The sequence below is a fragment of the Ruditapes philippinarum genome, unplaced genomic scaffold (assembly GCF_026571515.1).
Source record: "Ruditapes philippinarum isolate M1 unplaced genomic scaffold, ASM2657151v2 ctg1309_1_1_1_1, whole genome shotgun sequence".
In the NCBI taxonomy this organism is placed as follows: Eukaryota; Metazoa; Mollusca; class Bivalvia; order Venerida; family Veneridae; genus Ruditapes; species Ruditapes philippinarum.
Genome location: NW_026855469.1, coordinates 30,049 through 54,072, shown reverse-complemented (window position 1 = coordinate 54,072; position 24,024 = coordinate 30,049). Strand labels below are relative to the sequence as shown.

At 33.4% G+C, this 24,024-nt stretch overlaps 2 protein-coding genes across 2 annotated transcripts; one reads left to right on the top strand and one right to left on the bottom strand.

Annotated features, from left to right (window-relative positions):
- Positions 1–346: 346 nt before the first annotated feature.
- Positions 347–23,728, bottom strand: LOC132743439 (ubiquitin carboxyl-terminal hydrolase MINDY-1-like). The gene is made up of 9 exons (XM_060731959.1): positions 23,456–23,728; positions 18,591–19,132; positions 17,944–18,050; positions 16,924–17,114; positions 16,086–16,228; positions 7,973–8,169; positions 6,946–7,029; positions 6,123–6,297; positions 347–5,035 (listed from the first exon to the last, which is right to left on the bottom strand). Exons 1-9 carry the CDS (start codon positions 23,628–23,630, stop codon positions 5,021–5,023), a joined length of 1,629 nt encoding a protein of 542 aa, XP_060587942.1. The 5' UTR covers positions 23,631–23,728; the 3' UTR covers positions 347–5,020.
- LOC132743441 (uncharacterized) lies at positions 9,938–14,597 on the top strand. The gene is made up of 4 exons (XM_060731961.1): positions 9,938–10,109; positions 11,456–11,570; positions 12,114–12,244; positions 14,025–14,597. Exons 1-4 carry the CDS (start codon positions 10,058–10,060, stop codon positions 14,135–14,137), a joined length of 411 nt encoding a protein of 136 aa, XP_060587944.1. The 5' UTR covers positions 9,938–10,057; the 3' UTR covers positions 14,138–14,597.
- Positions 23,729–24,024: the final 296 nt, after the last annotated feature.

Genomic DNA, 24,024 nt, shown 5'->3' with positions numbered 1-24,024 from the left:
TTATTTAATGATTTTATAATAAAAACTTTGATTAAAGATGAAAAAAATGCATGCATAATAATAGTGATATCACATAGTTTACAAACTGGACAAAGTTAACAAAAAGGAATGTCACCAAAAGGAAAACACATTAATTTGTTACTGAAAGAATGAAAAATCAACTTACTGATTTTGTGCAAGAATCAAACAATCTGTTTTAAAGTATATATCTAGAGTCTTTGGCCAGAAATGGTTGTAATTACTTTTTTATATTATATAGCTATAACTGCTTCCCATAATGCCCTTGTAACGTGAGGAAACACAAAAAAGAACCCCGCCATGAAAAAATGACCCTTAACGTTACTCATTTTAACAGACATATTCAATTCTTAAAGAAATTCAATTCAATAGCTTTTAAATTAATTAAAATAAAAACTTGAAATTTGCTTGTTAGCTATATATATACATGTATATATAATCAACATTTCAAGTATAATTCACTTTTTTATTTTTTAACGTCAATGAAAATGTCCACGTCTTTAAACCTCATTTGTAAAATGACATTACGGGTTGTGTTCTTACGGTGGCGTTCAAATATTATTATGCTCGTAATTAAGCTGCTATGACACAATGTCACATTTTGAAATGAAGTCAGAGTTGTCATAAAGACAACATTGCTACCCTATTTTCAGTGCATGAAAGTTATAGCGACTGAACTTGCATTGAAAACCTTGACCTTGATATTTATTAAGTTCACAAACAGATTTAAAGCACAGGCGTTCAGCACAATTGCTATGCCTATAATAGTCACATTATCATAAAATAATCACCCTTGATCATCAAGAACAAAATTTCTATCTAGCACCTGTAAACTATATAAAATATATACAAGGTATACAACTTGCCTTAGCATATTCACCTGACACGGTCAACATTTTACTCTCGTATGTTTTTAAAATAAGACATATGAGCCGTGTCACGACCAAACCAACATAGTGTGTTTGCGACCAGCATGGATCCATGCTGTTCGCTATCAGTTTCTCTACTTGTAATAGGGCTGGTAAACGAACAGCATGGATCCTGATCAGACTGCGCGGATGCGCAGGCTGGTCTGGATCCATGCTGGTCGCAAAACCATTATGTTGGTTTTGTCGTGACACGGCTCATATTTTCATAACATAGCACAATAGATATTTATTTCAGTTTTATACAGTAAATGGGTGCTGGATAGTAATTTTGTCCTTCATGATGAAGGGGATTGATATTTTATGATAATTTGACCATTATTGGCATGGCAAATGTGCGGAACGCCTGTGATTTAACTCTGTAAAAATATTCAAGCCAGATTTATGCAGTCTTACTAACTACCCTGAAGACATGAGAGAAGTTCCGTGTGAATGAATAGTCCTCAGTGGTTAAAATGAATATACAAAGTTGCACACAAAACTTTTACAAAGTGATACCTCAACCCTGATGCCAAGGTGAGTAGGACAATTCCTTCCCTCATTTTCTTGAAAAGTAAAAAAAAAAAAATCTGTTTAAAATTAAGATACTGATCAAACCTTTATTGTGTTTTTCTGATCACATCTTATATTATTTACATATAAGGCATACAGGAATATGAACAAAGCAGGATTAAATGAGCTACATTCACCCGAGTCTCCACTATTAAAATTGAATACTTAACCATGTCACCAATAATGATTTCAGCAAACTAAAATTTTGACTGACAGATGGTCCCTAAAGCCGCCTAACCCTTAACTTTCGGAATTTCTTCATGAACTTTTCTAATTTTTTTGTTTCGGAAAAACAAAATTATCTTTTCTGTTTTGGAACTGTTTATAATCAACTTGGGGTGATATAAGATAAGAATTTTAAGCTATACAGCAGAATCTGACTAAAGTTCAGATCTACTTGTATCTTCCATGTAGATCTGATGATGACTGTGTATGTTTTGCCTTCTTTATAATTCTGATTTCCCCGAGAAAGCTATTTTTAGCCATGCAATCAAACCACTTTTTACATAGGCATTAGAAGAAGTATCAAAATACTGTTATCAGTGAAAGTTAAACAAATTGTTGATTTTTGTTAGAAAAAAATTGTTTGAAGTTTACTTAATAATAGAGTCAATTTTTGAATGGCAAGATTGTTTTACCAGGTTACCTGTCAGCTATAAGGGTAACGCCATGTTTGGTCTTGAAATCGAAAATTACCTACTCAGTATTGGTTTTCCAAGGGTTAAAATTAGAAACCACATCGCTTTCAAAATTATGAAAGCTTGCCAATGATTGTCTGTGTTGAAAGGTCACCAGAAATGACTATGTATTTGGTCACGGTCAGATCTAAAATCAGATATTTATTCATAGCTGATTTTAATCAGATTGCACAACAGCATAGACTGCATTGTTGTACCTGTACATGTTTAAAAAACTGGAAAGACAAAAGTCCTCTTCACATCTTTATGTTGCACTTCCTAATATAAATTTATCCATTTAATATAAGACACTTATTAAAACAAAGACTCTAAATCCAGTCTTCACAAATTGTGTTGAAACATATGGTAACATTTTCTCAAGACATTGCCACACAAAAAAAACTTTAAAAAATTCGAAACATCAACAAACAATAATCTTTAACAAACATTTAAAGACCCATTACAACCTAGGGTTTACCCAGTAAAATCTGATTAATAGCGTCATTATTAGTTATAAACAGTTTTTGACGGGTTATATGGCCTAATATAAATGTATGTATGGTTATATTACCAAAAAAAACAACTGAAACATGTGGGTTATAAATTTAGTTTTAAAGATTTTTGACAGGTTATATGGCCCTATATATATTTATATATATTTTTTTTTAAAAACCAACATTTCTTCTATATATGACCATATAAGCAATCAAGAATCTTTATAAGAAATTTATATTACAGCAAACTTCCTTTATTAGAGAAAAATGTATACTAATATAATATAAACTTCACAACTGTTGAATAAACATCAAGATTACAAACATGAAAAATTCTGTAAAAAAAGAGAAAAAACAAAGAACATACCAAACATTGACAGATTAAATTCCATTTTTATATATGGGCTTCATCTATAAACAGTTGTTTCTCTTTTTGTTTTTTGGATCAAAGTTCATTTTAAATTTGTAAAAAAAAACCAACAACAAATGTCCATACTAATTGATGTGCTTTATAATTTATAAAGAGTTGTTCTAACTCTCAAAATATTTTGTTCAAAACAAATTATTATACATTTACATCTTATTATTTTAATTATCAATAAGAAGTTTTTACATCTAATTACCCCTAAAATAAATATAAAATCATCAATATACATGTTTATTATAAATAAAATACAAATCCAACATTTTCATGCACAAATCTGTTAAATTGACTCGATTAATAAAAACCCAAAACAATGGCGTTAAGTTATATATACATGTACATTAGTTATGTTATCAAAATATGTATACACTATGTACATTAATATTTTTAACCTGCTTGAACTTAGAGTGATTTAGTCTGTGCCACCAGGATAGAACCAGCTCTGACAGCCTGCACATGGTCTGTATAGTCTGACCAGGTTCGATCCTGCTGGTAGCTCAATTTTTGTATTCTGATGCCCAAACCCTTGAAACTTTTAATGGACTGTTCCAAATTTAAAAGGACAGTTTCATTTCATAAATTCCCCAGATTAAGGGTTAACCTCTGAATTCTAGACCCCAAGCTTAAGTTGCTTCAGAGAAAAGGTACAACTCAGTAAGATACCCGATCTGAAAGTCACATGATCAAGCATGTCAAAATTGAGCTCCTCCTTATGAATATTCATGTTACTAATTTTAATTGACATGAATAATCAATTATGGGCAAGCCAATGAATATTAATTTATTTGATCATGTCAACACACTTTTAATCACAGGAAAGGGAGGGGCACTAGACAATCATTTATATAAATGCCCCTTTTCTGGGCCTCTTTATAAGTAAGGTCCTAACAAACACTTTTATACACATGTTTTAATGTATACAGATTTTAGATTTTAGACTTATCAAGACACATTTTCTATGAATACTGTTATCAGATGATAGCTTTTATAGGAACATAAACACACAAAATATTTTTTAAAAAATCTTAAATTTTGAATTTCTTTTCAAAATGAAATTAATAGGTTTATAGATAACAAAAAGTAACATGATTAAAACTGAGCATTTGATTGGATGAGACAACAAAAGCAATCAATCAGACTGTACATTCAACTATTTCCCTGTGCTTGGACAGTGGCCTACAATTGATGATACGAAAGTGTGAACTTTCAAATGAACTCATTCTGTGGGTAATAAATAAATATTACAGAACCTTCAACAGGTGTTACACTGATTCAGTTACTATGGTGAGCAGGTTAATTCCACTAATCTTGAATTTGTTGAGCTTAAAACTGTGAGGATGAAATTAGACCAATACTTATTATTCTTGAACACACAATTCAAGACTTCAAAATACAACACTTTGAATATTCAACATAATTTCTTCTTATAAATTCACAAAGCCACAACAGTACTGTACAAGACTGTTGGAAAATATAAATACATTAAATTTTGTACACTTTATATAAATAACAACAACTTTCTTATATCACATGGCAGGCAACTTGCTTAAAAGGCTTTCCTTTACAATATGAGCCGCGTCACGACAAAACCAACATAATGGGTTTGCGACCAGCATGGATCCAGACCAGCCTGCGCATCCGCGCAGTCTGATCAGGATCCATGCTGTTCGCTTACCAACTCTATTTCAAGTAGAGAAACTGATAGCGGATGCGCAGGCTGGTCTGGATCCATGCTGATCGCAAACCCACTATGTTGATTTTATCATGACGCGGCTCATATTAATTATCAACACATGATGTACTGAACTGAAGTAAGTCTTATATTTATAGACCTCTTGTCTGGAAGAATGAGGTAAAATTCTCGCGGTTGAGAGACTTGCACATCCAGGTTTTATATGATCACCTCTGTATAATCGTCAGCAAGGGCTGTCACAAAATACAACACTGAAATACATACATAAAATATATTTTACTAATAGTCTAGTTTCATATAACATATGATAATTCATGAAATTGTTCGTAATGTGAAATAAGCAGTAAGATTTAAACCAATAATTTTCCTGTCAGCTTCGGCCTGCCTGGACTAAATAAGTGCTAACTGTAATATTGGCAGAGCCCTAGTGGGACTCAAACCCACAATCATTTGTATATGCAGTAGTTACCTTATCCACTGAGCTGACACTCCCTTCTTCCTCAAGCAATCAACAAATTGAAACAGATTAATCCTGTTATGATTTTTCTTCTTATTTTGTTTGTGTTTTAGGCCACACCAACACTGTCCAGGTCATATGGCAACTTTCAAGCTGGTGGAGGAATACCTCAGATGCCCCTCTCAGTATTATTTCAGACCTGAGTGGGCAGCTGAGTAGAACTACAGACGTTCTGTAAGCTAGCTGGATAGCTTCATAACAAAATAGAATCCAAAGTCACTGGCTGGATTCAGAACCACAGCAGCTAGTGGCAAGTGGTTTGAAGTCATTAACCTTAACCAATAGGCCAGAGACACTGTTTCTTATGATTCAAGGGTTACATCATATTCCAGGAAAATTAATAATTTAAAGTAAAATCCTTTATACATGTACAAAGATATTTTTTTTCTTAAAATAAAGATTATAGGTAAAATGGCTGCCAAAAAATTGCCAGCCAATATGAGTAAAGCAGTGTCTATTCTGCTAGGAGGGGCGATGGGGGGATTCACCCACTTTTTTTGAGAATTCACCCCTATTTTTTGAGAGGAAAGGGGAAAATTATACATAGACAAAGAAGGAAAAAGATCAACAAATGTAATAAATTCACACTTTTCCATAAAAATCCCCCCTGTTTTTTGAAATCCTAGAATAAACACTGGTAGACAAGTGTACACAGTATATAACCGTGTATAACCCAGGACCCTAGGAATAGTGTTCTGCAGTCTTGTGACTGACCTACCCAGCCACTTTCATGTCAGTTTTTTCCTAATTAGTCCTATATGGTGACACAAATTTGAGAGAAATTAACTTACACATCTGATGAGAGAAAAATCAAAACTTACATCTGATTTTTTATCTTCTCTAGGATGGCCAGGCATTCTTGTTGGTCTCTGTTGACTAGATACTTGCTGACCTTGTGGTCTTGGAGGTCGTTGCCCTTGGCGATGCTGCGGATCATTCGCTTCCGCCATGGCAGCTTGCCTTTCTTCTTCCTGTAATTGTTTGGCTAACTCTTCACTGTAAAATAATTGTTTTTTGTTTTGTTTTTCCTTCCATTTCTTAAACCATTTCTAGGATTACATGCCTCATAAATAATTTCACTTGTTGGTTTTCATGATAGTATTTTTTTAACAGACTTTAGTAATGCATAATTCTTTTATCACTTTTTTTAAATAATTGTTTTCTAAATGTTATGGCTGGCCTTTTTACTAAATTCTGTTTGAAATAGTAATCTAAGGATAAATGACAACAGTATATTCTTTGATAATATAATTATTAAAAAATACAAAAGACAACAACAACAAAACATTACAAAAACTCAAACTTGGTAAATTGATTTAGTACTTAAATAAGAGAACTAATTTGAATGGGAGATTTAAACAAGGGAAGTTACTCTGTATGGTAGAAATGATTTCTGTGTGGTAGTTTTGATAAAGGGAAATTACTGCATGGTAGTTTAAAGAAATAAGGGAACTTTCTATATAGTTACTATGTAGAGTTTAAAGTAAGGGAACATACTCTTTATGAAACTTTTATGTAAGGGATGTTACTCTGTGTAGAAATATTTACCACTGGAACTAACTTTGTCGGGAATTTTTATTTTCATGGATTAAATGTGGAAGTTACAAGTTTTATGTATGGTAGTATATTGTATGGTTAACTTACTCTGTGAGCTGTGTGTTTGGCGGAGTCCAGTCCACTTGTTCCGGGGGTTGTTGTTCTTGCTGCAGGGACAATGCTACCAGGTAACTACAACAACAACTTGGAATTTTGTTTGTTTGTTTAATTGGGGTTTACATCATACCGACACATTATAGGTCATATGGCTATGTTCCAGCTTTACAGGTGGAGGAAGCCCTCAGGTGCCTTTCCATGCATTATTTCAGGCACGAACATGAACCTGAGTAGAATCATCGACGTTCTATAAGCTAGCTGGATATCTTTCTCACATGAAAGAATCCAAAGTCGCTGTCAAGATTCATACCCACAGCGGTAAAAGGCAAGTGGTTTGAAATAAATGACCTTAACCACTCGGCCACATACAACATGGAATTATATACATGTACAAGAAGAATATTCACAAGCAATTTAAAGTATCTTTCCATATAAATTTCTTGCCTTGCAAAGACCTCTCACTGGAATGTGCTCCCTTATGTCTACGCTTTATGAGTTTTATTATTTGTGTTCATTATGAATATGACATATTTGATCAAATTTTGGTGCCATTATAAATGTAAAAACAAGCTTGCACTGTAACTAGTAACAGCACTTCCCCACATTCTAAATAAATATTAGTCATAGAGATTGACGAAACTGGCTGACTTCTCATTTATCAAAGGATGTAAAACCTTTAAATCATTCAATTATGAAAGTTTTTCTAATTTTCATTTGAGATTTAAATCATAGTGATGTCAGGAGGCAATTTTCCAGATAATGTAACAGAAGTATTGCTGGTCCTTATTTAAGTATTATTCTGGTATCCAGTATGAAATCAAAGGACAACTACTGACTGTACATTCCGACCTGGTATCATTTATTGGTGCTAGCTTACCAAATGGTAAAATATATAGTGGCATTTGGCACTCGCTTACCAAATGGTAAAATATATAGTGGCATTTAAACATCACTACAGTGGGCCTTACCATATCGCAAATTAGAAATTGCCTACCAGCACAAACTGAAAACTACTTACTCATGGTCAATCTGTTCTTCACTATTGATTGGTAAATTTGGAGGTTCCTTTGGTAAAGGAGAGGGTTCAGGTTTGGTGAATGTTCTAAACTCTGAGTCAACAAAATGACAATCACCCTCCACGTTACTTAACGTCTCCCATACCACATTGCTCTCCTGTAGAAAACCTTGGTCAGTGACAAGTTGGAACAGCTCACCCTGAAAATATAGTAAATACCCTAAAAGTTGATATATCTTCATATAATAAAAAGTGCATTGCTAAGTTATGTACTTTACATGATTTAAGTGGCAAAGATCAAATTGACCTTTACCATTGACCTACTGACCTCAAAACTGAAACTGCCACTGCATGACTTGAATACCCCCCCCCCCATTCATGCAGCTTTGCCTGGAGGTGTTTTATGATGAATATGAGAACATAATTATATGCTTCAAAAATCAATACACTGTGGACGGACATTCTTAAGCATTTGAACAGACAAGTTTATTGTAATAAAAGCCCTTGTGACCTTGACCTTTGACATAGTCACCTAAAAATAAATAGGGGTCATCTAATAGTCGTACCTCAATACTAAACATGAAGACTGTTGACTAAAGCATTCTTATGCAATTGAGCGGAAAAGCTTTTTTGAGCTAAAGGCCCTTGTGACCTTTGACCCGTTGACTTCAAAATATATACAGGTCACCAAATGGACATGACCAACCTCTATGCCATATACGAAGACTGTGGGCCAAAGGATTCTTAGGTTATTGGGCGACAAACTTTTTTAAGTTAAGAGCCCTGTAACGTTGACCTTTGACCCAGTGGCCATCTAATAATCAGGACTAACCTCCATGCCAAATATGTAGACTGGCCAAAGGATTCTTAGGTTATTGGTTGACAAGCTTTTTTCAGTCAAGGCCCCTGTGACCTTGACCTTTGACCTGGTAACCTCAAAATATAGAGGTCATTACTAATCATGGCTAACCTCCATGCCAAATATGAAGACTGTGGGTCAAAGGAATCTTAAGTTATTGGGCGGACAAGAAAAAACCTGCTGACGCCAGACGGCCGGACGGACAAGCTGATTCCAGTATACCCCCTTACAACTTTGTTGTGCGGGGGTATAAAAATGCTAACTTGTCTCTATACCAAAATATAGATGCTTAGGAAAATAAAAAAAATATCTACATGCATACGTTTTAGAGTCAAGTTTCATGGAAGTCTAGAGTGACTTCTTCCTGACTTTGACAAGTTAGTAAGATTGAACAATCGTTACACTTCAGAATGTTCACAATCAGTACTTCCTCATCTTAATATATTAGATGAACATACCAAAGTTTACTAAGACACTAGCCCTATCATAACCATAAATAGTCTAGAAAAAAAACCTTCTTCCTAGTCTACTTGAAAATACATTTGTGTTTTTGTTTTGATAAAACATTTCTTACTTCTATAATCAAATTTTAGAAGCTGTTCCTAGTTGTATCAAGTCACCAAGCCTAAGAAGTTCAGTTAAGCATCCTTGACGATGTTCCAGCCTGAATACTACATGAAAATTTTAATCTTAAATTTATCATTTTTCCATTTTTTTGTTAGTTTTGCCAATGTTTTCAACCAATCATGGTATACTTAAAATTCAATAAACACTCAAGTGTTAAGCATTCATTATTTCTATGATCTCGGAAAAATATTTTCAATGTCAAAAAACCTTTAAGTTTAAAAGATCTGCTGTTATCAAAGGACCTCTTTTTTTCTCTTCCAAAGACTGGTCATAATGTACAGGTTTCACTGTAGGTATAATCATGATAAAAGACAACATGCAGTAACAAATATGTATTGCAACTTTTGAAGGAAGGAAATCGTGCACTTGATAATGTTTCCCTTGACAATACTCGAGATATAAATCTGGAGAAAGTTATTAAATTAAACGTACTAATTAGGTAAAAGTTTGTGTCAATCCCCACTGTTCGAATTCTCAATGTTTGATCAACATTGTTAAGTGGCCGGAAAACAATATAACTAACACAACACTTCAGCCGATAACTTATCACAAGGATGTTTATGCTTATTTGTCAATTTCTAGGGTATTATATATTATAATACATGCAACATGTGAAGATGTTATATTTATTTGTGATTTTATTTACAGTCCTAGGTAAGTTGATAATCCTGTATTTTAGGATATTTTCTTAAAATCAATTTATTTTCAGTTTCATCTGAAACTCACATCAACACTATAAAGTTTATATGGCAGCTTTCGGGTTTGATTGATTTAGAAATTTTCAGGTGCCGCACCATGCTTTGTTTAAGGCACAAAATAGAACCAGCCGCCTGCAATAATCTAGCTCAACAAGTCTGAATTGAGACCCACGGAAGAATTCACAGGTTGTGATTGTAAAAGGTGTCAAGATAAATGGTTTCTACTATTATAGAAAGATACTGACATTTTGAACGTTATACAATCTCAATTATAATATTCCTTCTCATGTTTTTCAATTTCCGGATTTTGGAAGTAAATTTGAATTGATATAACCCAAATTTTCCCGGAAAATCGTTCAGAATTCAGAATTTAGAAGTTCCGGAATTCAGAGGTATTTATTATATAGAAAACAGATAGAGAAATTTTGGACTCTGAAAAATGTTCAGATTTCAGAAGTTTCCGGATATTAGAAGTTCCGGATTTCAGAAGTTTTCGGAAATTAGAAGTTCCGGATTTCAGAAGTTTCCGGAAATTAGAAGTTCCGGATTTCAGAAGTTTCCGGATATTAGAAGTTCCGGATTTCAGAAGTTTCCGGATATTAGAAGTTCCGGATTTCAGAAGTTACACTGTATAGATATATATGAAACGCTTAATGATTGTGTAAAGTTGAAAACACACGCAAACACACACACAATATGCCATTTGTGATAATACAACTTCACACAATCAACTTGAGCAAACAAATCATTATAGAGGACTGTCGCGAATTAATTATGTTCATATTATAGCATGTTATATAATGTCATGTTCCGCACTTAATACATTTTAACGTCACTTCCAGCATTAAATTGTGTTTTTTAATGTTTACTCTTATATATGACTGTTAGTTAGTTAAAAGGTCTAATCTAAAAACTACAACGCACTTTGTTAGGACATCCCCTCATTGTTGGTGCCATCACCAGTTATCTAATATGCCCTTATCAAAGAATCTTGTCAGCCAATACAAAATGATATGCGAGCCAGCTTGACTTTAAACTGGTTACTTATTACATAGGGCACATCACTGTGTTCATTAGCTCTGTAAAGGTTAATTAAATTCCCTTTCAAAAAGCCTTATCGTGGGTTTCGTGCAAGACTGTAGTAACTACCATTTTTTCTGAAAATGACTTTTTTCTTCATTGGACACTTAGCACAACCAAACTTAGGTACATGTACTTGCTAAAATCCTTAAGACCTTGTTCCCATGGCAACATAATGTATAAGAAGTAACATTTAATATGGAATAGTTTATAAATTGACAGGTGCGTGTACAGGAGAAGGGGGACCGTGCTACAGTCGTAGTCAGAAAAAATGTCGTATACCCTTTCATAACCTATGGAGCGCCAAAATGGAGGGACGAGATGGTGCAATATGCGGGTAATATTACGACGCAAATAAAATAAATATGATGAAAATGGGATGAGATTGCTCTCATTTTTATTTATTTTCAAAAATAAACTCGGGAGACAAATATTTGTCAGTCTATTTTAAAAGTTAAATTCCAAATTTCAATATGCAGGTAACATGTTTCTACACAAATAAACTCTAAATGGGATTAAATTGATCTTATTTTTATTTATTTTCAAAAATAAACCCAGGAAACCAATATTTTAAAAGATTAAATTCCAAATTTCAAGAGACGTTTTTATAGAGCAAGTTTTTTCCAAGATTTAAGCTGTTATGTCTTTCACATACTGGTACAGCATAGCAAATTATCAATTCTAAAATAAATACAGAAAATTATGTCATTCATTTTAACTTTATTGTTTGAAGTTTTTTAATTGAGCTTAGCCTTAACATTGTTTTTTTACAGATTTTTTTAAACATTTTTGACAGTAATCATTCAGAAAAAATTATTTTAATATCGTACAGTCATACTGTTGTTAGATGTACAATATTTGAAATCTTTATATAATGCAGGTACTTTAAAGATCTTCACAAATGTACCATGGATTTCCAAGCAACGTGTAAATTCAAAGATGACCTGTATGAAACGGATATTGTCAATGTTTACACGCGGAAACCGTACAGCTGTCAGCTAATGGGAGGAAGTAAGTTACCTTTATACCTAAATATCTAAAATGGACTTCTCCATCTTTTTATCTGGACAATACCATTTATCATTTTCAGGAAATTACAAGTAATTACTGCTGAATTTCTAAAATGGACATGTCGATCATTTAAACTGGACAAAACCATTCATCATTTTCAGGAAATTACAAATAATTACTGCTGAATTTCTAAAATGGACATGTCGATCATTTAAACTGGACAAAACCATTCATCATTTTCAGGAAATTACAAATAATTACTGCTAAATTTCTTAAATGGACTTGTCCTCCATTTAAAACGGACTAAACCATGGAAGAAATCAAAATAGAAACTGACACATAAGCGAACTGTGCAGACCAAAATCGGACAGCACAGATGTGCCAGCAGATCTTGGTCTGCACTTGTAAGTTGCCATCATCAAGATAAAGGTTACCAGATTCATGGAAATAATATGGAGATTTCTTTTTCCTATATAAAACATAGTGATCCAGTAAATATTCATTTCCTTCAGTGGATTTTACAGATTGTTGTTTAGCATGGCAAAGATTAGAACAGACTAAAAGCTTTAGTGCCTCATTACACCATATTGTACAGAACAAGGATACAATATCAGAATCTTACACCGTCTGCCGGTACAAACGGTTGACCGGAGTATCTAGCTCTAGGGTAACTGTTTTCGGCGGTAAAGTGACTCTGCTGAATTTCTGCTCAACAGTTACCTGAGAGCTAGATATTCCGGTCTGTTACGAAGCCCGTGTTTTGATTCTTTTTCTTGCATATAACATATTGATCATATTTCGGAAAAAAAATTGGGAAAACTAATATTTCATTTAGCACTTTTTTCTTATGGTAGCGTATGAGTTTACAACTTCATTCACAACAGCACAATCACATCATCTTAAGAACACAATTGATTCATATAAAGGGCGCGAAAATGACGTCATTTAAAACAAGAGACTTGTCTTACATGGTGGGGTGTGTGAGTGTGTGTAAGACTGGTTTTTCGAGCACCGGTGTAAACAGTAGATAATCCTGTCAGATATGCAAGAAATGTTAACTTGCAATATGAACAAACCAAATTACGTCATAAAAATAACTTCTGTGCTCAATGTAGTTCAACATATTTTTATTAATTCTCTATTTATTAGCATGAAAGGACATCCATTTTTTGTGCACTATATACAATAATGCCAATCTTCATGTCTATATTACTGAAGTAGAACAATGCATTATTTCACAACAATATCCTTAAAATTAATATCTATTTTCAAATTTTAATCAATGATGAATCACAAGTACAATGTTATATAATTATGATACTATGATTTCACACCTTATTTACAGTATCCAATGAACATTCAGCATTTGCAACATGTGATCTCCCAATATAAATCATTATTGGGATAATTGGATTCAATATTAAAAATTTAGCCTCATTTTCATTGAACAAGTCCGAAAAATTCAATTACTATTGTACTTTGTCTAGCCTCATTTTCAGAGTCCAAAAAAATCCATATCAAATCCATATTTTACACAAATTATATCAAGTTCTATCAAAATGTTAATAAATTGGTGCTGTGAAATAGAGGCTTTTATATTTTATTGAATACAATACAGATTCTATTGGCCTTGTCCAATATAGGTTTCAAAGCTGTGTACTGATCCAATAGAGTTCAGTATTGTACTCAACAATGTATAATAATGTCATATAATTTTTCTAATTATTGTAATCATCTCAAAGATGGTTTATAATTATTAAATTACTTTATCTTTTTTCAGATATACGATACAATGGTGAATATGATGCCAATTCTGCTAAAAGATTTCAACTCAGTACAATACTGATGATGATTCTAAACTTAGTTCCATTGCTACATTTACTGGCTAATTGAAAAAAAATATACTGACAAAAAATAAATCCTGTGATGATATCTTATATAATGTGCAATAGTATGTGTGTATTTTAGCCATGACCTCAGCAAATTGAAATTCGTATAAGATTTCATCATTCAAAGAAGAAAATTTAATGAAATTTCGACAGAAAGATGTTATTTCCTCAAAAGAAAATATGTAGTCCCTTACAATTGGACTTGATGAAGCTTTTAACTAAGCAAGGTACTTTTCTATATTTACTAATGTAGCAATGAAGTGTGGTAAAATGACTTGTTGATATAATGTGGAAAAAATACTTGGCATCTTTAAAATGTGGTTTAATGTCTAACTATCTTTACCTTGTGTCTGATAATGTGGTAAAATGGCTTGTAAATATAAATTGTGTATATTATAAAAATGTGGTAAAATATCTTGACAATCTTGTGGTAAAATAAATCTGTTTGTTTCAATGTGGTAAAATGCCTAGCTTTTCTTACTGTGTGTCTATACAATGTGGTAAAATGCCTAGACAATCCTACTGTTATGTATGTAATGTGGTAAAACTAGAACTGCCACTATCATGGCGTGAATACCCCCGCGTACCACTTTGTCAGAATCAACAGTGGCCATTTAGAGCTCATGGACAACCTCCCTGCCAAATCTGAGGTTACTAAGCCAGTGCATTTCTAAGTTATGTATTCTACATGCTTCAAATGTGAAAATGTCAAAATCAATACATTGCGGACAGGACATTCTTTAACAATTAAGAAGAAAAGCTTTTTTTTGTCAAGGTCCCTGTGACCTTGACCTTTGACCCAGTGACCTCAAAATCAATAGGGGTCACCTTATAGTCATGATCAACATCCATGCCAAATATTAAGACTGTGGGTCAAAGGAATCTTAAGTTATTGGGCGGACAAGCTTTTTGAAGTCAAGGCCCCTGTGACCTTGACCTTTGACCTGGTGACCTCAAAATCAATAGGGTCTACTGATCATGACTAACCTCCATTCCAAATATGAAGACTGTGGGTCATAGGAATCTTAAGTTATTGGGCAGACAAGCTTTTTGGAGTCAAGGCCCCTGTGACCTTGACCTTTGACCTGGTGACCTCAAAATCAATAGGGGTCATCTACTAATCATGACTAACCTCCATGCCAAATATGAAGACTATGGGTCAAAGGAATCTTAAGTTATAGGGCGGATGAGCTTTTTGAAGTCAAGGCCCCTGTGACCTTGACCTTTGACCTGGTGACCTCAAAATCAATAGGGGTCATCTTCTAATCATGACTAACCACAATGCCAAATATGAAGACAGTGGGTCATAGGAATCTTAAGTTATTTGGCGGACAAGGTTTTTGAAGTCAAGGCCCCTGTGACCTTGACCTTTGACCTAGTGACCTCAAACTCAATAGGGGTCATCTACTAATCATGACTAACCACCATCCCAAATATGAAGACAGTGGGTCATAGGAATCTTAAGTTATTGGGCGGACAAGGTTTTTGAAGTCAAGGCCCCTGTGACCTTGACCTTTGACCTGGTGACCTCAAAATCAATAGGCGTCATCTACTAATCATGAGTAACCACCATGCCAAATATGAAGGCTGTGGGTCATAGGAATCTTAAGTTATTGGGCGGACAAGAAAAAACCGACGGACGGCCGGACGCCGGACGGCCAGACGGACGGACGGCCGGACGGACAAGCTGATTCCAGTATACCCCCCTTACAACTCTGTTGTGCGGGGGTATAATGAATGGTTTTTAGATGTTTTTTTTTATGCATATGGTAAAATGAATGGTTTTTAGATGGTATACAAAGTGGCAAAATTAGTTGGTGTTTTAAAGCATGGTAAAATACCTAGATTATCTTACCTTGTTTCTACAATGTGGATAACAACCTTGCATATATATAATATGGTAAAATTAGTTGGTGTTTTCAAAATGTGGTAAAATGCCTAGCCTATCTTACCTTGTGTCTATACAATGTGGTAAAATGGTTATTTCTAAAGAGTACAGCCAGTTCATCTTCCTTGAGTTGAGTACAGAGCTCACATAGACCGTGGTAAGTTAACTGTGAGGCAGAATTCTCCAGAAATTCCTCCGCTACTAATGCTACAAAAAATATACATATTTATAGACCTTTGACAAATTTATCAGAAGCTTTTAAAATACAAATTAATTACGTAAGTGGCGAATGGTCAATACATTAACAAAATGAACTAAACTAATAAAAAATTTACGGACTTATTACATCTATGACACAGTTATAAAAATTTAAATAGGTTTTGAACTTTTCACTTATAGACAAAACTTGAACAGTTAAAGTATCAATAATTTTCAGGACTGACTTTCTAGTCATAACTAAGGCCACCACAGTTACACATAGTAACATATTTCACTTTTAACTTTCATCTGTAAAACGTTTATGATATTTTTGACCATTTAAACAAAATCCGATATGACCATATTGTCTTATTAGAATATCCTAATTATTACCTGTAATCATAAATTTTATCAATTCTTAATGCTTTATTCCCAGTAAAATGGGGCCCAAAAATATTATTTATTTGTAAATGATTGAATTTAAAATAGAAAGTAAGTAATTGTATTGGCAACTTGCATAAAGGGTATAGTAAAATACATAGAAATACAGATGTTTAAACAGTTTCATTTGGTTTAAGCTATCGTGTAAAGGTTTACAAAAAAAATTGTAAAAGTAGTTTTAATTAAAACACACAGATGATATCAAACAAAGTGACCAAGACAAAAAGATCCTATATCTTCATGATTGTATCATATTTTCTTACCTTGACTGACAAGGTCTGGTTGGTCGGATGTTTTCTGGACGATGATTTTCTCAACGAGCTGGTTATAACTACATTTACCGAGAGCTTCTACTTCTGTACTATTTTGAGGATCTACTAACCAGCCGTGGTATAATGAGATTTGTAACAAGTCAAATATAATGCATTCTGATGTATACTCAAAATCACGAACACTGAAACAGAAGTTTTTTTACTATAATTATAATAAGGATACTTCTTGTATGTCTGATTAATTATAAGGTGCCCCTCAATGCATTATTTCAGGCATGAATGGGCACCAGAGTAAAACCACTGACGCTCTGTAAGCTAGCTGGACAGCTTCCGCACATTAAAGAATCCAATGTCTCTTAAGGGATTCAAACTAACAGGGGTGTGGGGCAAGTGGTTTAATGTCGACTACCTTCTTACCACTCGCCCATGATGCCCTGATTCTTTTTATAAAATTTATTTACAGTTAAACTATGTTATTTCAGTGTCTATTATAGGAGGGGGGATTTACTCATATTTTTGAGAATTTTCCTATTTTTTTTCCCCTTTCAGATAAAAATACCCCTTTTTTCAAATCCTAGAATAGACACAGGTTATTTCCATAATCTTACGGTTGATACTCAAAGAGCTTTAACATTTATTGTCTTTGTCATTTAAAGGCACATTGTGTCTCAGAAAGGTATACAATTGGTCCTCTGAAAAAATGCAAACTTATCTTTTGTAATGTTTCAATAATGGAATACAAATATACATGTATGTAAAATGCAATAATCAGCACTGAATATGAAATAATTTATCATAAAAGAAGCTTAATTTAAGCAATGTGACATCTTGTCTTCACTAAAAAATACTTAATCACTATCAGTTTTCACTACAAAAATGGCCAAAGAGCTAAAGCAGGTTGAAGTTCATTTATAATTATGGTCTATAAAAATGGCTTTTGAAAACTGTGACACTTACACTTTAATTTGGGGATTTAATGAGGATAAAAAATTTATTTCTTGTAACACTTACCCGGTAAATTTCACATTTACATCAAGTCCAGTTTGGAGTTTGTACATCACAGCCATGGCATCACCCATGTTTTGTTCAAAGTTGAGCCGAGAGTGTGTTGATACCCCCTGTCAAAGTCATAATATGATAAACATGTCTAATTGATCAACTGCAAATCTGATGTAAGCCGGGGGGAGGGGGGTTTCACAGCTGATGTGAAAATATCAAACAATTTTATTTAATGTTATCCCTTCTTTTTATCAGAAAATTTAACTTAATAAATACAAAAGATAAAAGAACACAATCTCAACAACCATACTTGTATACATAAAAATAACCAAAAAACAAAACTTTCCCTTAAGTTTGAATGTTGATAGTTTTTCAATGTTTCAATATATTTGGCTGAAATCTTATGTTTTTGTAAAAGAATGTCTTGTAAATATTTTCAGATCAGCATAATTTAGACAAGTATTTGTTACAGTTTAATCATTTGATCTGAATTGCAAAAAGGAAGGGGTTTATTTTAAAAATATACTTTAATCATCAATAACACATCATTTTTTAGAATTGCTTGGCTATGCCTATTTTTTTCCTATGCAATATACTCTAGGAGATGGGTGGTGACAACTTTTAAGCCAGAAAAACAAAAAAACAAACATGTTACTTACATCTTCACCAGGGACATTCTGTAGAACACAATCACCAAGATGTGCCATCAACTGTCCTGCCGAAATTATTTCTGTCCGCGCTGGCAGAGTCACACGATTCTGAAGTAACAACACATTGATGAGTGCTAGCAACGGACAAGGCCCATTTTCATTCTGTGTAATTATAGGCACCTGCTTTTTATTAAAATAAACCCATTTTACTTGGTGAATACTTTCAGTGTCAGATTGGCCACCATTGGTTGCCCCTCCACTGCTACAAGCCCCTTCACTTGTACTTTGTTCATTATCTTGCCCAGGTTCTGTTTTCCCCTCTTTCACCGGATCTGTTTCAACGTCTTTTCGAGGTAATTCAACTTTGAGTTCAACATTCTCTGCAATGTCTTTAGTTTGCTCTATCTGACCTTGGTCATCTGAATGAATAGACTCCTCTGTATTCTCAGTTTTATCATCGCTCACTGCATCAGTTACAGAAACACTGCTTTCCTCATCTCCCAATAACTCTGCTGAATTAGTGCCTTCAGAATCAGGTTCATCACTTTGTTCTGAAATTTTAATATATTTATAACTAAATGGGAGTGTGACTAAAAAAGTGTTGCAGCACTAAATACCATATTCTGGTGATTATTATACCGGACATTAGGCACTTTGAATAATGAATTTTTCTAAGGTCACTCACCCTGCCAGGCTTCAATTTTCCTTGCCCTTAATAAAATGAACTTGGCTTTGCTAGATGCATTTTGATGGACAGCATAATTATGTAAAAAGTCAAACTATAAAGACTCAAATTTACTTTTCAAGGTTCCCGCTGCCGCTCACAAAGACTCAAATTTACTATTAAGTATTTACCTGTCTATATCGGCATAATTAGCTTTATTCATTTACATATTGTTAAATAATGTTAATAATACTTTTCCTTCTTTTAATATATAATCTGCAACTTGATCTGAATACTTATTTTATGTAAATTCTAACCCACGCAAGCACTCGGCTAAAATATCGACCTCATGGCCAAGTATAAAGCGTTACCAAACGAGTATACATGACATTGTCGAATGATGATGTTTTTATGGAATAGATACATTATACATGTTCGGCATACATGCCGTAATGTCCTGGACGTTCGGAAAGTCCCGGAAATAAGGTGTCTGTCCCGGAGATGATTTATGTCCCGGTAAAAAAGAATATCTAAAATAATCTACTTTGTAGCCAGAAATTTTACATTTTTTATACAATCTCATTGTCAAGTTATTATTAACTATTCTGGAATGCTAATAACGAACATTTATCCCCATACAGCACATTGTAATATACAGTAAACAATGACACTAATCCTTTGATTGGTATATCTATGTGCCCCTTCCAGCAATAATTTTGATCAATTAAAAGATTAATTGTTTACCCCTGTGGCTTCCTGAGCAAAGGTGTTATAAACTCTAATTAACAACTGACCAGCATAAGTTTAATCCGCCTGCAGGCAATTATTAGTGGTCAATCACTGTGAAAATTACCGCGAAATATGTGGTAATGAAATCTACAGGATTCAGCAAATGTTTCAGGTAAACAACATGGCTAATTGTCCTTACTTAACATAGCTTTATTCTATTCTGTGACAGATTGAATTTACGATGACTTAATACTTTAAAAAAGGTTAGAAAAACTGTTAATAATTGTTGACATGTTGTCTTGTTTATGTTGTCATTAAATTTGCAACTTGTAAATACCGGTAATATAGGTTGTATGCGGTGTATGGACAAAATCCCCTTCGGACAAAATCCACTTTGCATACCCGGACAAAATCCCCTCCATGGGTGGGCATAATTCCCTTCAAGTTTTTGCAAGGCTGGACAAAATCCCCTTGTTTCCTAGGTTTCTAATGTATTCTTATGCTCCATAAAAATGGATGATTTATGTATTATTATGCTTCATGAAAATTGATGAATAATGAACTTTTGTTTTCTTATTTTTAATTATGTATAGATCCTGTAACACTTTTTTTTCATGGTTTTATTTCATTAATATGATGCTCAAATTAAGATTTGTCAATATTGTAAGTTCCAATAAGCATTCTTTATAAAGATATTACCAAATTTAACATTTCATGTAAATAAAGGGAGGTAATTAGAAATTTATTTTCTATAAATTCTAAGTCAAATTTTCCCAAAAGAATTGAATGCATTTACTTTATTGATTAAATATAATGTGCACAAATATTTGCAGTACACATTTTACATATTCTTCGATGTTTGAAAATTGTTTCATCTGCATAATTATATACATATATATATAATTTTTTGCTAGTGTGGTATACACACAGTAACAATATCAATCACAAAACATACAGGACCTTAAATCTTTATAATTATTGTGGGTCTTAATCGGACTCTCGTCTATTTTCGGAGTTTCCTATCCATTGTTTATATATCTGTGATAACAAATATATTTGATTAGGCAATTTCTTTAATTGTTTTAAATTGATTAGTATTTGTATATTAGCATAATGCAGTATGTCGCTCTCATACCCACTTTATAAACAGAAAATTCATCTGAGGGGGATTTTGTCCTAACTAGCAATTTTATTGAGGTGATTTTTTCAACTTCAAAATTTCACGCATGTAGGGGATTATGTCCCCCCATGGACCGATGGAGGGGATTATGTCCAGATATACAAAAATACATGAAGGGGATTTTGTCTGACATTATTCTATGCCACTATGTAAATTTTAGAAACAATACGGTTACTGATCATTGCCCACCTCGAAATGAAAAGTGTCCTGGAAATGAGCCAAAAATTATGGCATATATGCGTGTGATAAAGTTTTAATCCTAGTCATAAGGTAAATTTCAGGTTTTCATTTGACAATATTAGTTACGATTGAAATGGTGCAGGGCACTCGTTTGGCCATTTTTGGGGCCGAATATCGGCCCCATTCCCCTCTCAAAATCATATGCTTTTTTCCCCTATTTCAGCAGAAAATTCCCCTCAAAAAAATTATAGTATAAATGTTTGATATTTTACAAAAAAAGTGATGTTTTGATTTAATAAAAATAAAATATATTTCTGTTAAACTTTCAATGGATTAAAAACTAAATTACAGTTGTCAACAACGCTGTATGTTAAAATCGAAAGTAGCAGGAAGTGAGAAATGTACAAGGGAGGTAACTCTCGTAAAATTATTGACAAAATTAATGTGGAAGATAATCATCGTAGGAGTTTACCTAATATTCAATTTGTTTAGAGAATGGACATACATTGTCATATTCTGCTAGTAAATAAACAAAACAATTTTAATTTCTGTCAGTTGTTGTTGGAAAAATCGTATTTCTCTTGCAGTTTTGTACTCAAATATTTTCGAACCAAATATTTTCGTACCCAGTTTTACAGTTACAGACAATTTTCTCTGAAACCAAAACCTTTTTTAGAAAAGGCATAAAACTTTCATGATTATTTTTATTGAACTCTTATTTCAGTTCTCATTGTTATAATTGTTTCAATCTAAAGAACAGGCAGAAATATGTAGAAAATAGATTAAGAACTGACCAGTGCAGATTGCAAAATAGTGTGATACATTTTTAACTTTAAAAATAAAGAAACAATTAATGACTATAATAGGAAATAATTTTCCTGTGTTTCCATAACTTGGGTACAACATACCCTTGCCTAGGAAAGTCTGCCTTTCCAGAGCTTGTTGCACTGATTCAATTTTTGTTGTACAAGTTTTTTTTTTTAAAACAACAACAACAAAAACAACTGTCAGTTTGAATTTTTTATCATAAACAAAAATGCATTATGCTTGTTATTGATTTTAATATAACCCTAACTTTTTTAGAATTTGCATTTTACCCCTCACTTTAGAATTTGAGGGGTATAAAACCCTTGGCCAAAAACATATATCTTGAGCTCTGATTGATGTCTGAGTCAGTCAAGTGCAATAAGAAAAAGCAATAAAGAAAACAATGAGATAGCCTATCTCAAGAAAAACTTCATGTTATATGTTTTATTTGTTAGGTCTTTAGTAATAAATATACTAGCTATTGTAAGTAATGGTAGGAAATTGTGCCAAGAGTTAGTGTAAAACCTAAATTTAAAGAACTCATATATGGCTTAAAATTCCCCTTTTTGTCTTAAAATGACGCAAAATTCCCCTTCCTGAGGGTATGGGTACCTGTCCCCAAAAGTTGTCTAGTGCCCTGTGGTGTCTGCAGTTTGATATTTTTACTGAAAAACTTCATACATTACATCTTTAGAGAAACATTTAGATAGGTAGAATCTTACTCATCCTATCAGGCGAATTTGATAATTTTTTCCTTGCCTGACTCGCGATGAATAAGGTGATTGGATTCGTTCAGGCCTGGGTCTTAAGAATAGCAAGTTATATCAGGATTTGTGCCAAGTTTCACAAAAAAAATAATAATGTCAGTTTTGAAAAATACCAAATCTAAAAACTATTCAACTAAAATTTTAATACGGGGAAGTCAAAGACCGGGCCCGCGAAGCGGGTCCGGGCTTTGGCTTGCCCGGCTATAGACTACACGTGTATATTTAAAAGAAAATCAAATAATAAAACAATTAAAAAAATATATAGAATTCTATACCTATCAATGAAATTTTCAGTGTCAGTTCTAGTCGGGCGCCGCCATTTACAATGTAACTCAATGATAATAGGCGGGGTATTCCGATAACGGAACAAACCTCAACTTTTCGGATAAATGATAATCGTCGAGAGTTCCGAGTGAAAACGGAAGCGGTGCATGTAATACCGAATGACATCTTTAAAACGGAAAGAATGACGACTTCCCCGTTCATAGGCTTTGCCTAATTTCATATTACTTATGGGACCAAAATGACGGTATTTTACGCCACCTACCTTCATGAACATCATTACTATTTTCAATCTTTTCTGTGTCAGAAGTTTTCAATATGGGTGGGGTAAGTAAATTATCGGGTTTTTCTGTCTCTATGCATAGGCTATTGTTCTGATTCTTATTTTCTTCTGTACATGGTGTCGAACTTATCTTAGCTGAGTTATCTGCCATATTCATAGACTACAAGAAACTATTTTGATATCTAAATAACTTATTATTGAATAAAATCTGTTGAATTTTCAGACGTAAGACTCCATTTTTAAATTATCGCAAAATACGAGATCTCGCGCGATGTAAACATACGAATGAGGCTCCAGTGGGAAAATTCCCACAGATGACAGCTGACAGTTGCGAAGGTTAACATCTCTGAAAATGAATAAATAAGCAATATATTCAGACCTGTCAACTGATAAAAACATTAGTACTTTAGCTTACATATTCAATCTTTTCCCTTCCGCATTTTAATAAAGAAAAATTAAAATGAATTTCTAAAAATAAATTGTAATTCAGCACGAGAACATTTGGGTGCCCTTACCCAGGATATGCCCAATGAACCAGTTGTTTACGGCCA

Bases quoted from the DNA above. Each gene is read 5' to 3' on its own strand.
- LOC132743441 (XM_060731961.1), top strand. From the start codon at position 10,058: ATGCAACATGTGAAGATGTTATATTTATTTGTGATTTTATTTACAGTC. The intron at 10,110-11,455 runs GTAAGTTGATAA...ATAAATTGACAG, and splicing joins GATTTTATTTACAGTCCTAG to GTGCGTGTACAGGAGAAGGG. The intron at 11,571-12,113 runs GTAATATTACGA...TATATAATGCAG, and splicing joins CGAGATGGTGCAATATGCGG to GTACTTTAAAGATCTTCACA.
- LOC132743439 (XM_060731959.1), bottom strand. From the start codon at position 23,630: ATGAATATGGCAGATAACTCAGCTAAGATAAGTTCGACACCATGTACA. The intron at 18,051-18,590 runs GTAAGTAACATG...TGACTTTGACAG, and splicing joins AGAATGTCCCTGGTGAAGAT to GGGGTATCAACACACTCTCG. The intron at 16,229-16,923 runs GTAAGAAAATAT...TATTTTTTGTAG, and splicing joins ACCAGACCTTGTCAGTCAAG to CATTAGTAGCGGAGGAATTT.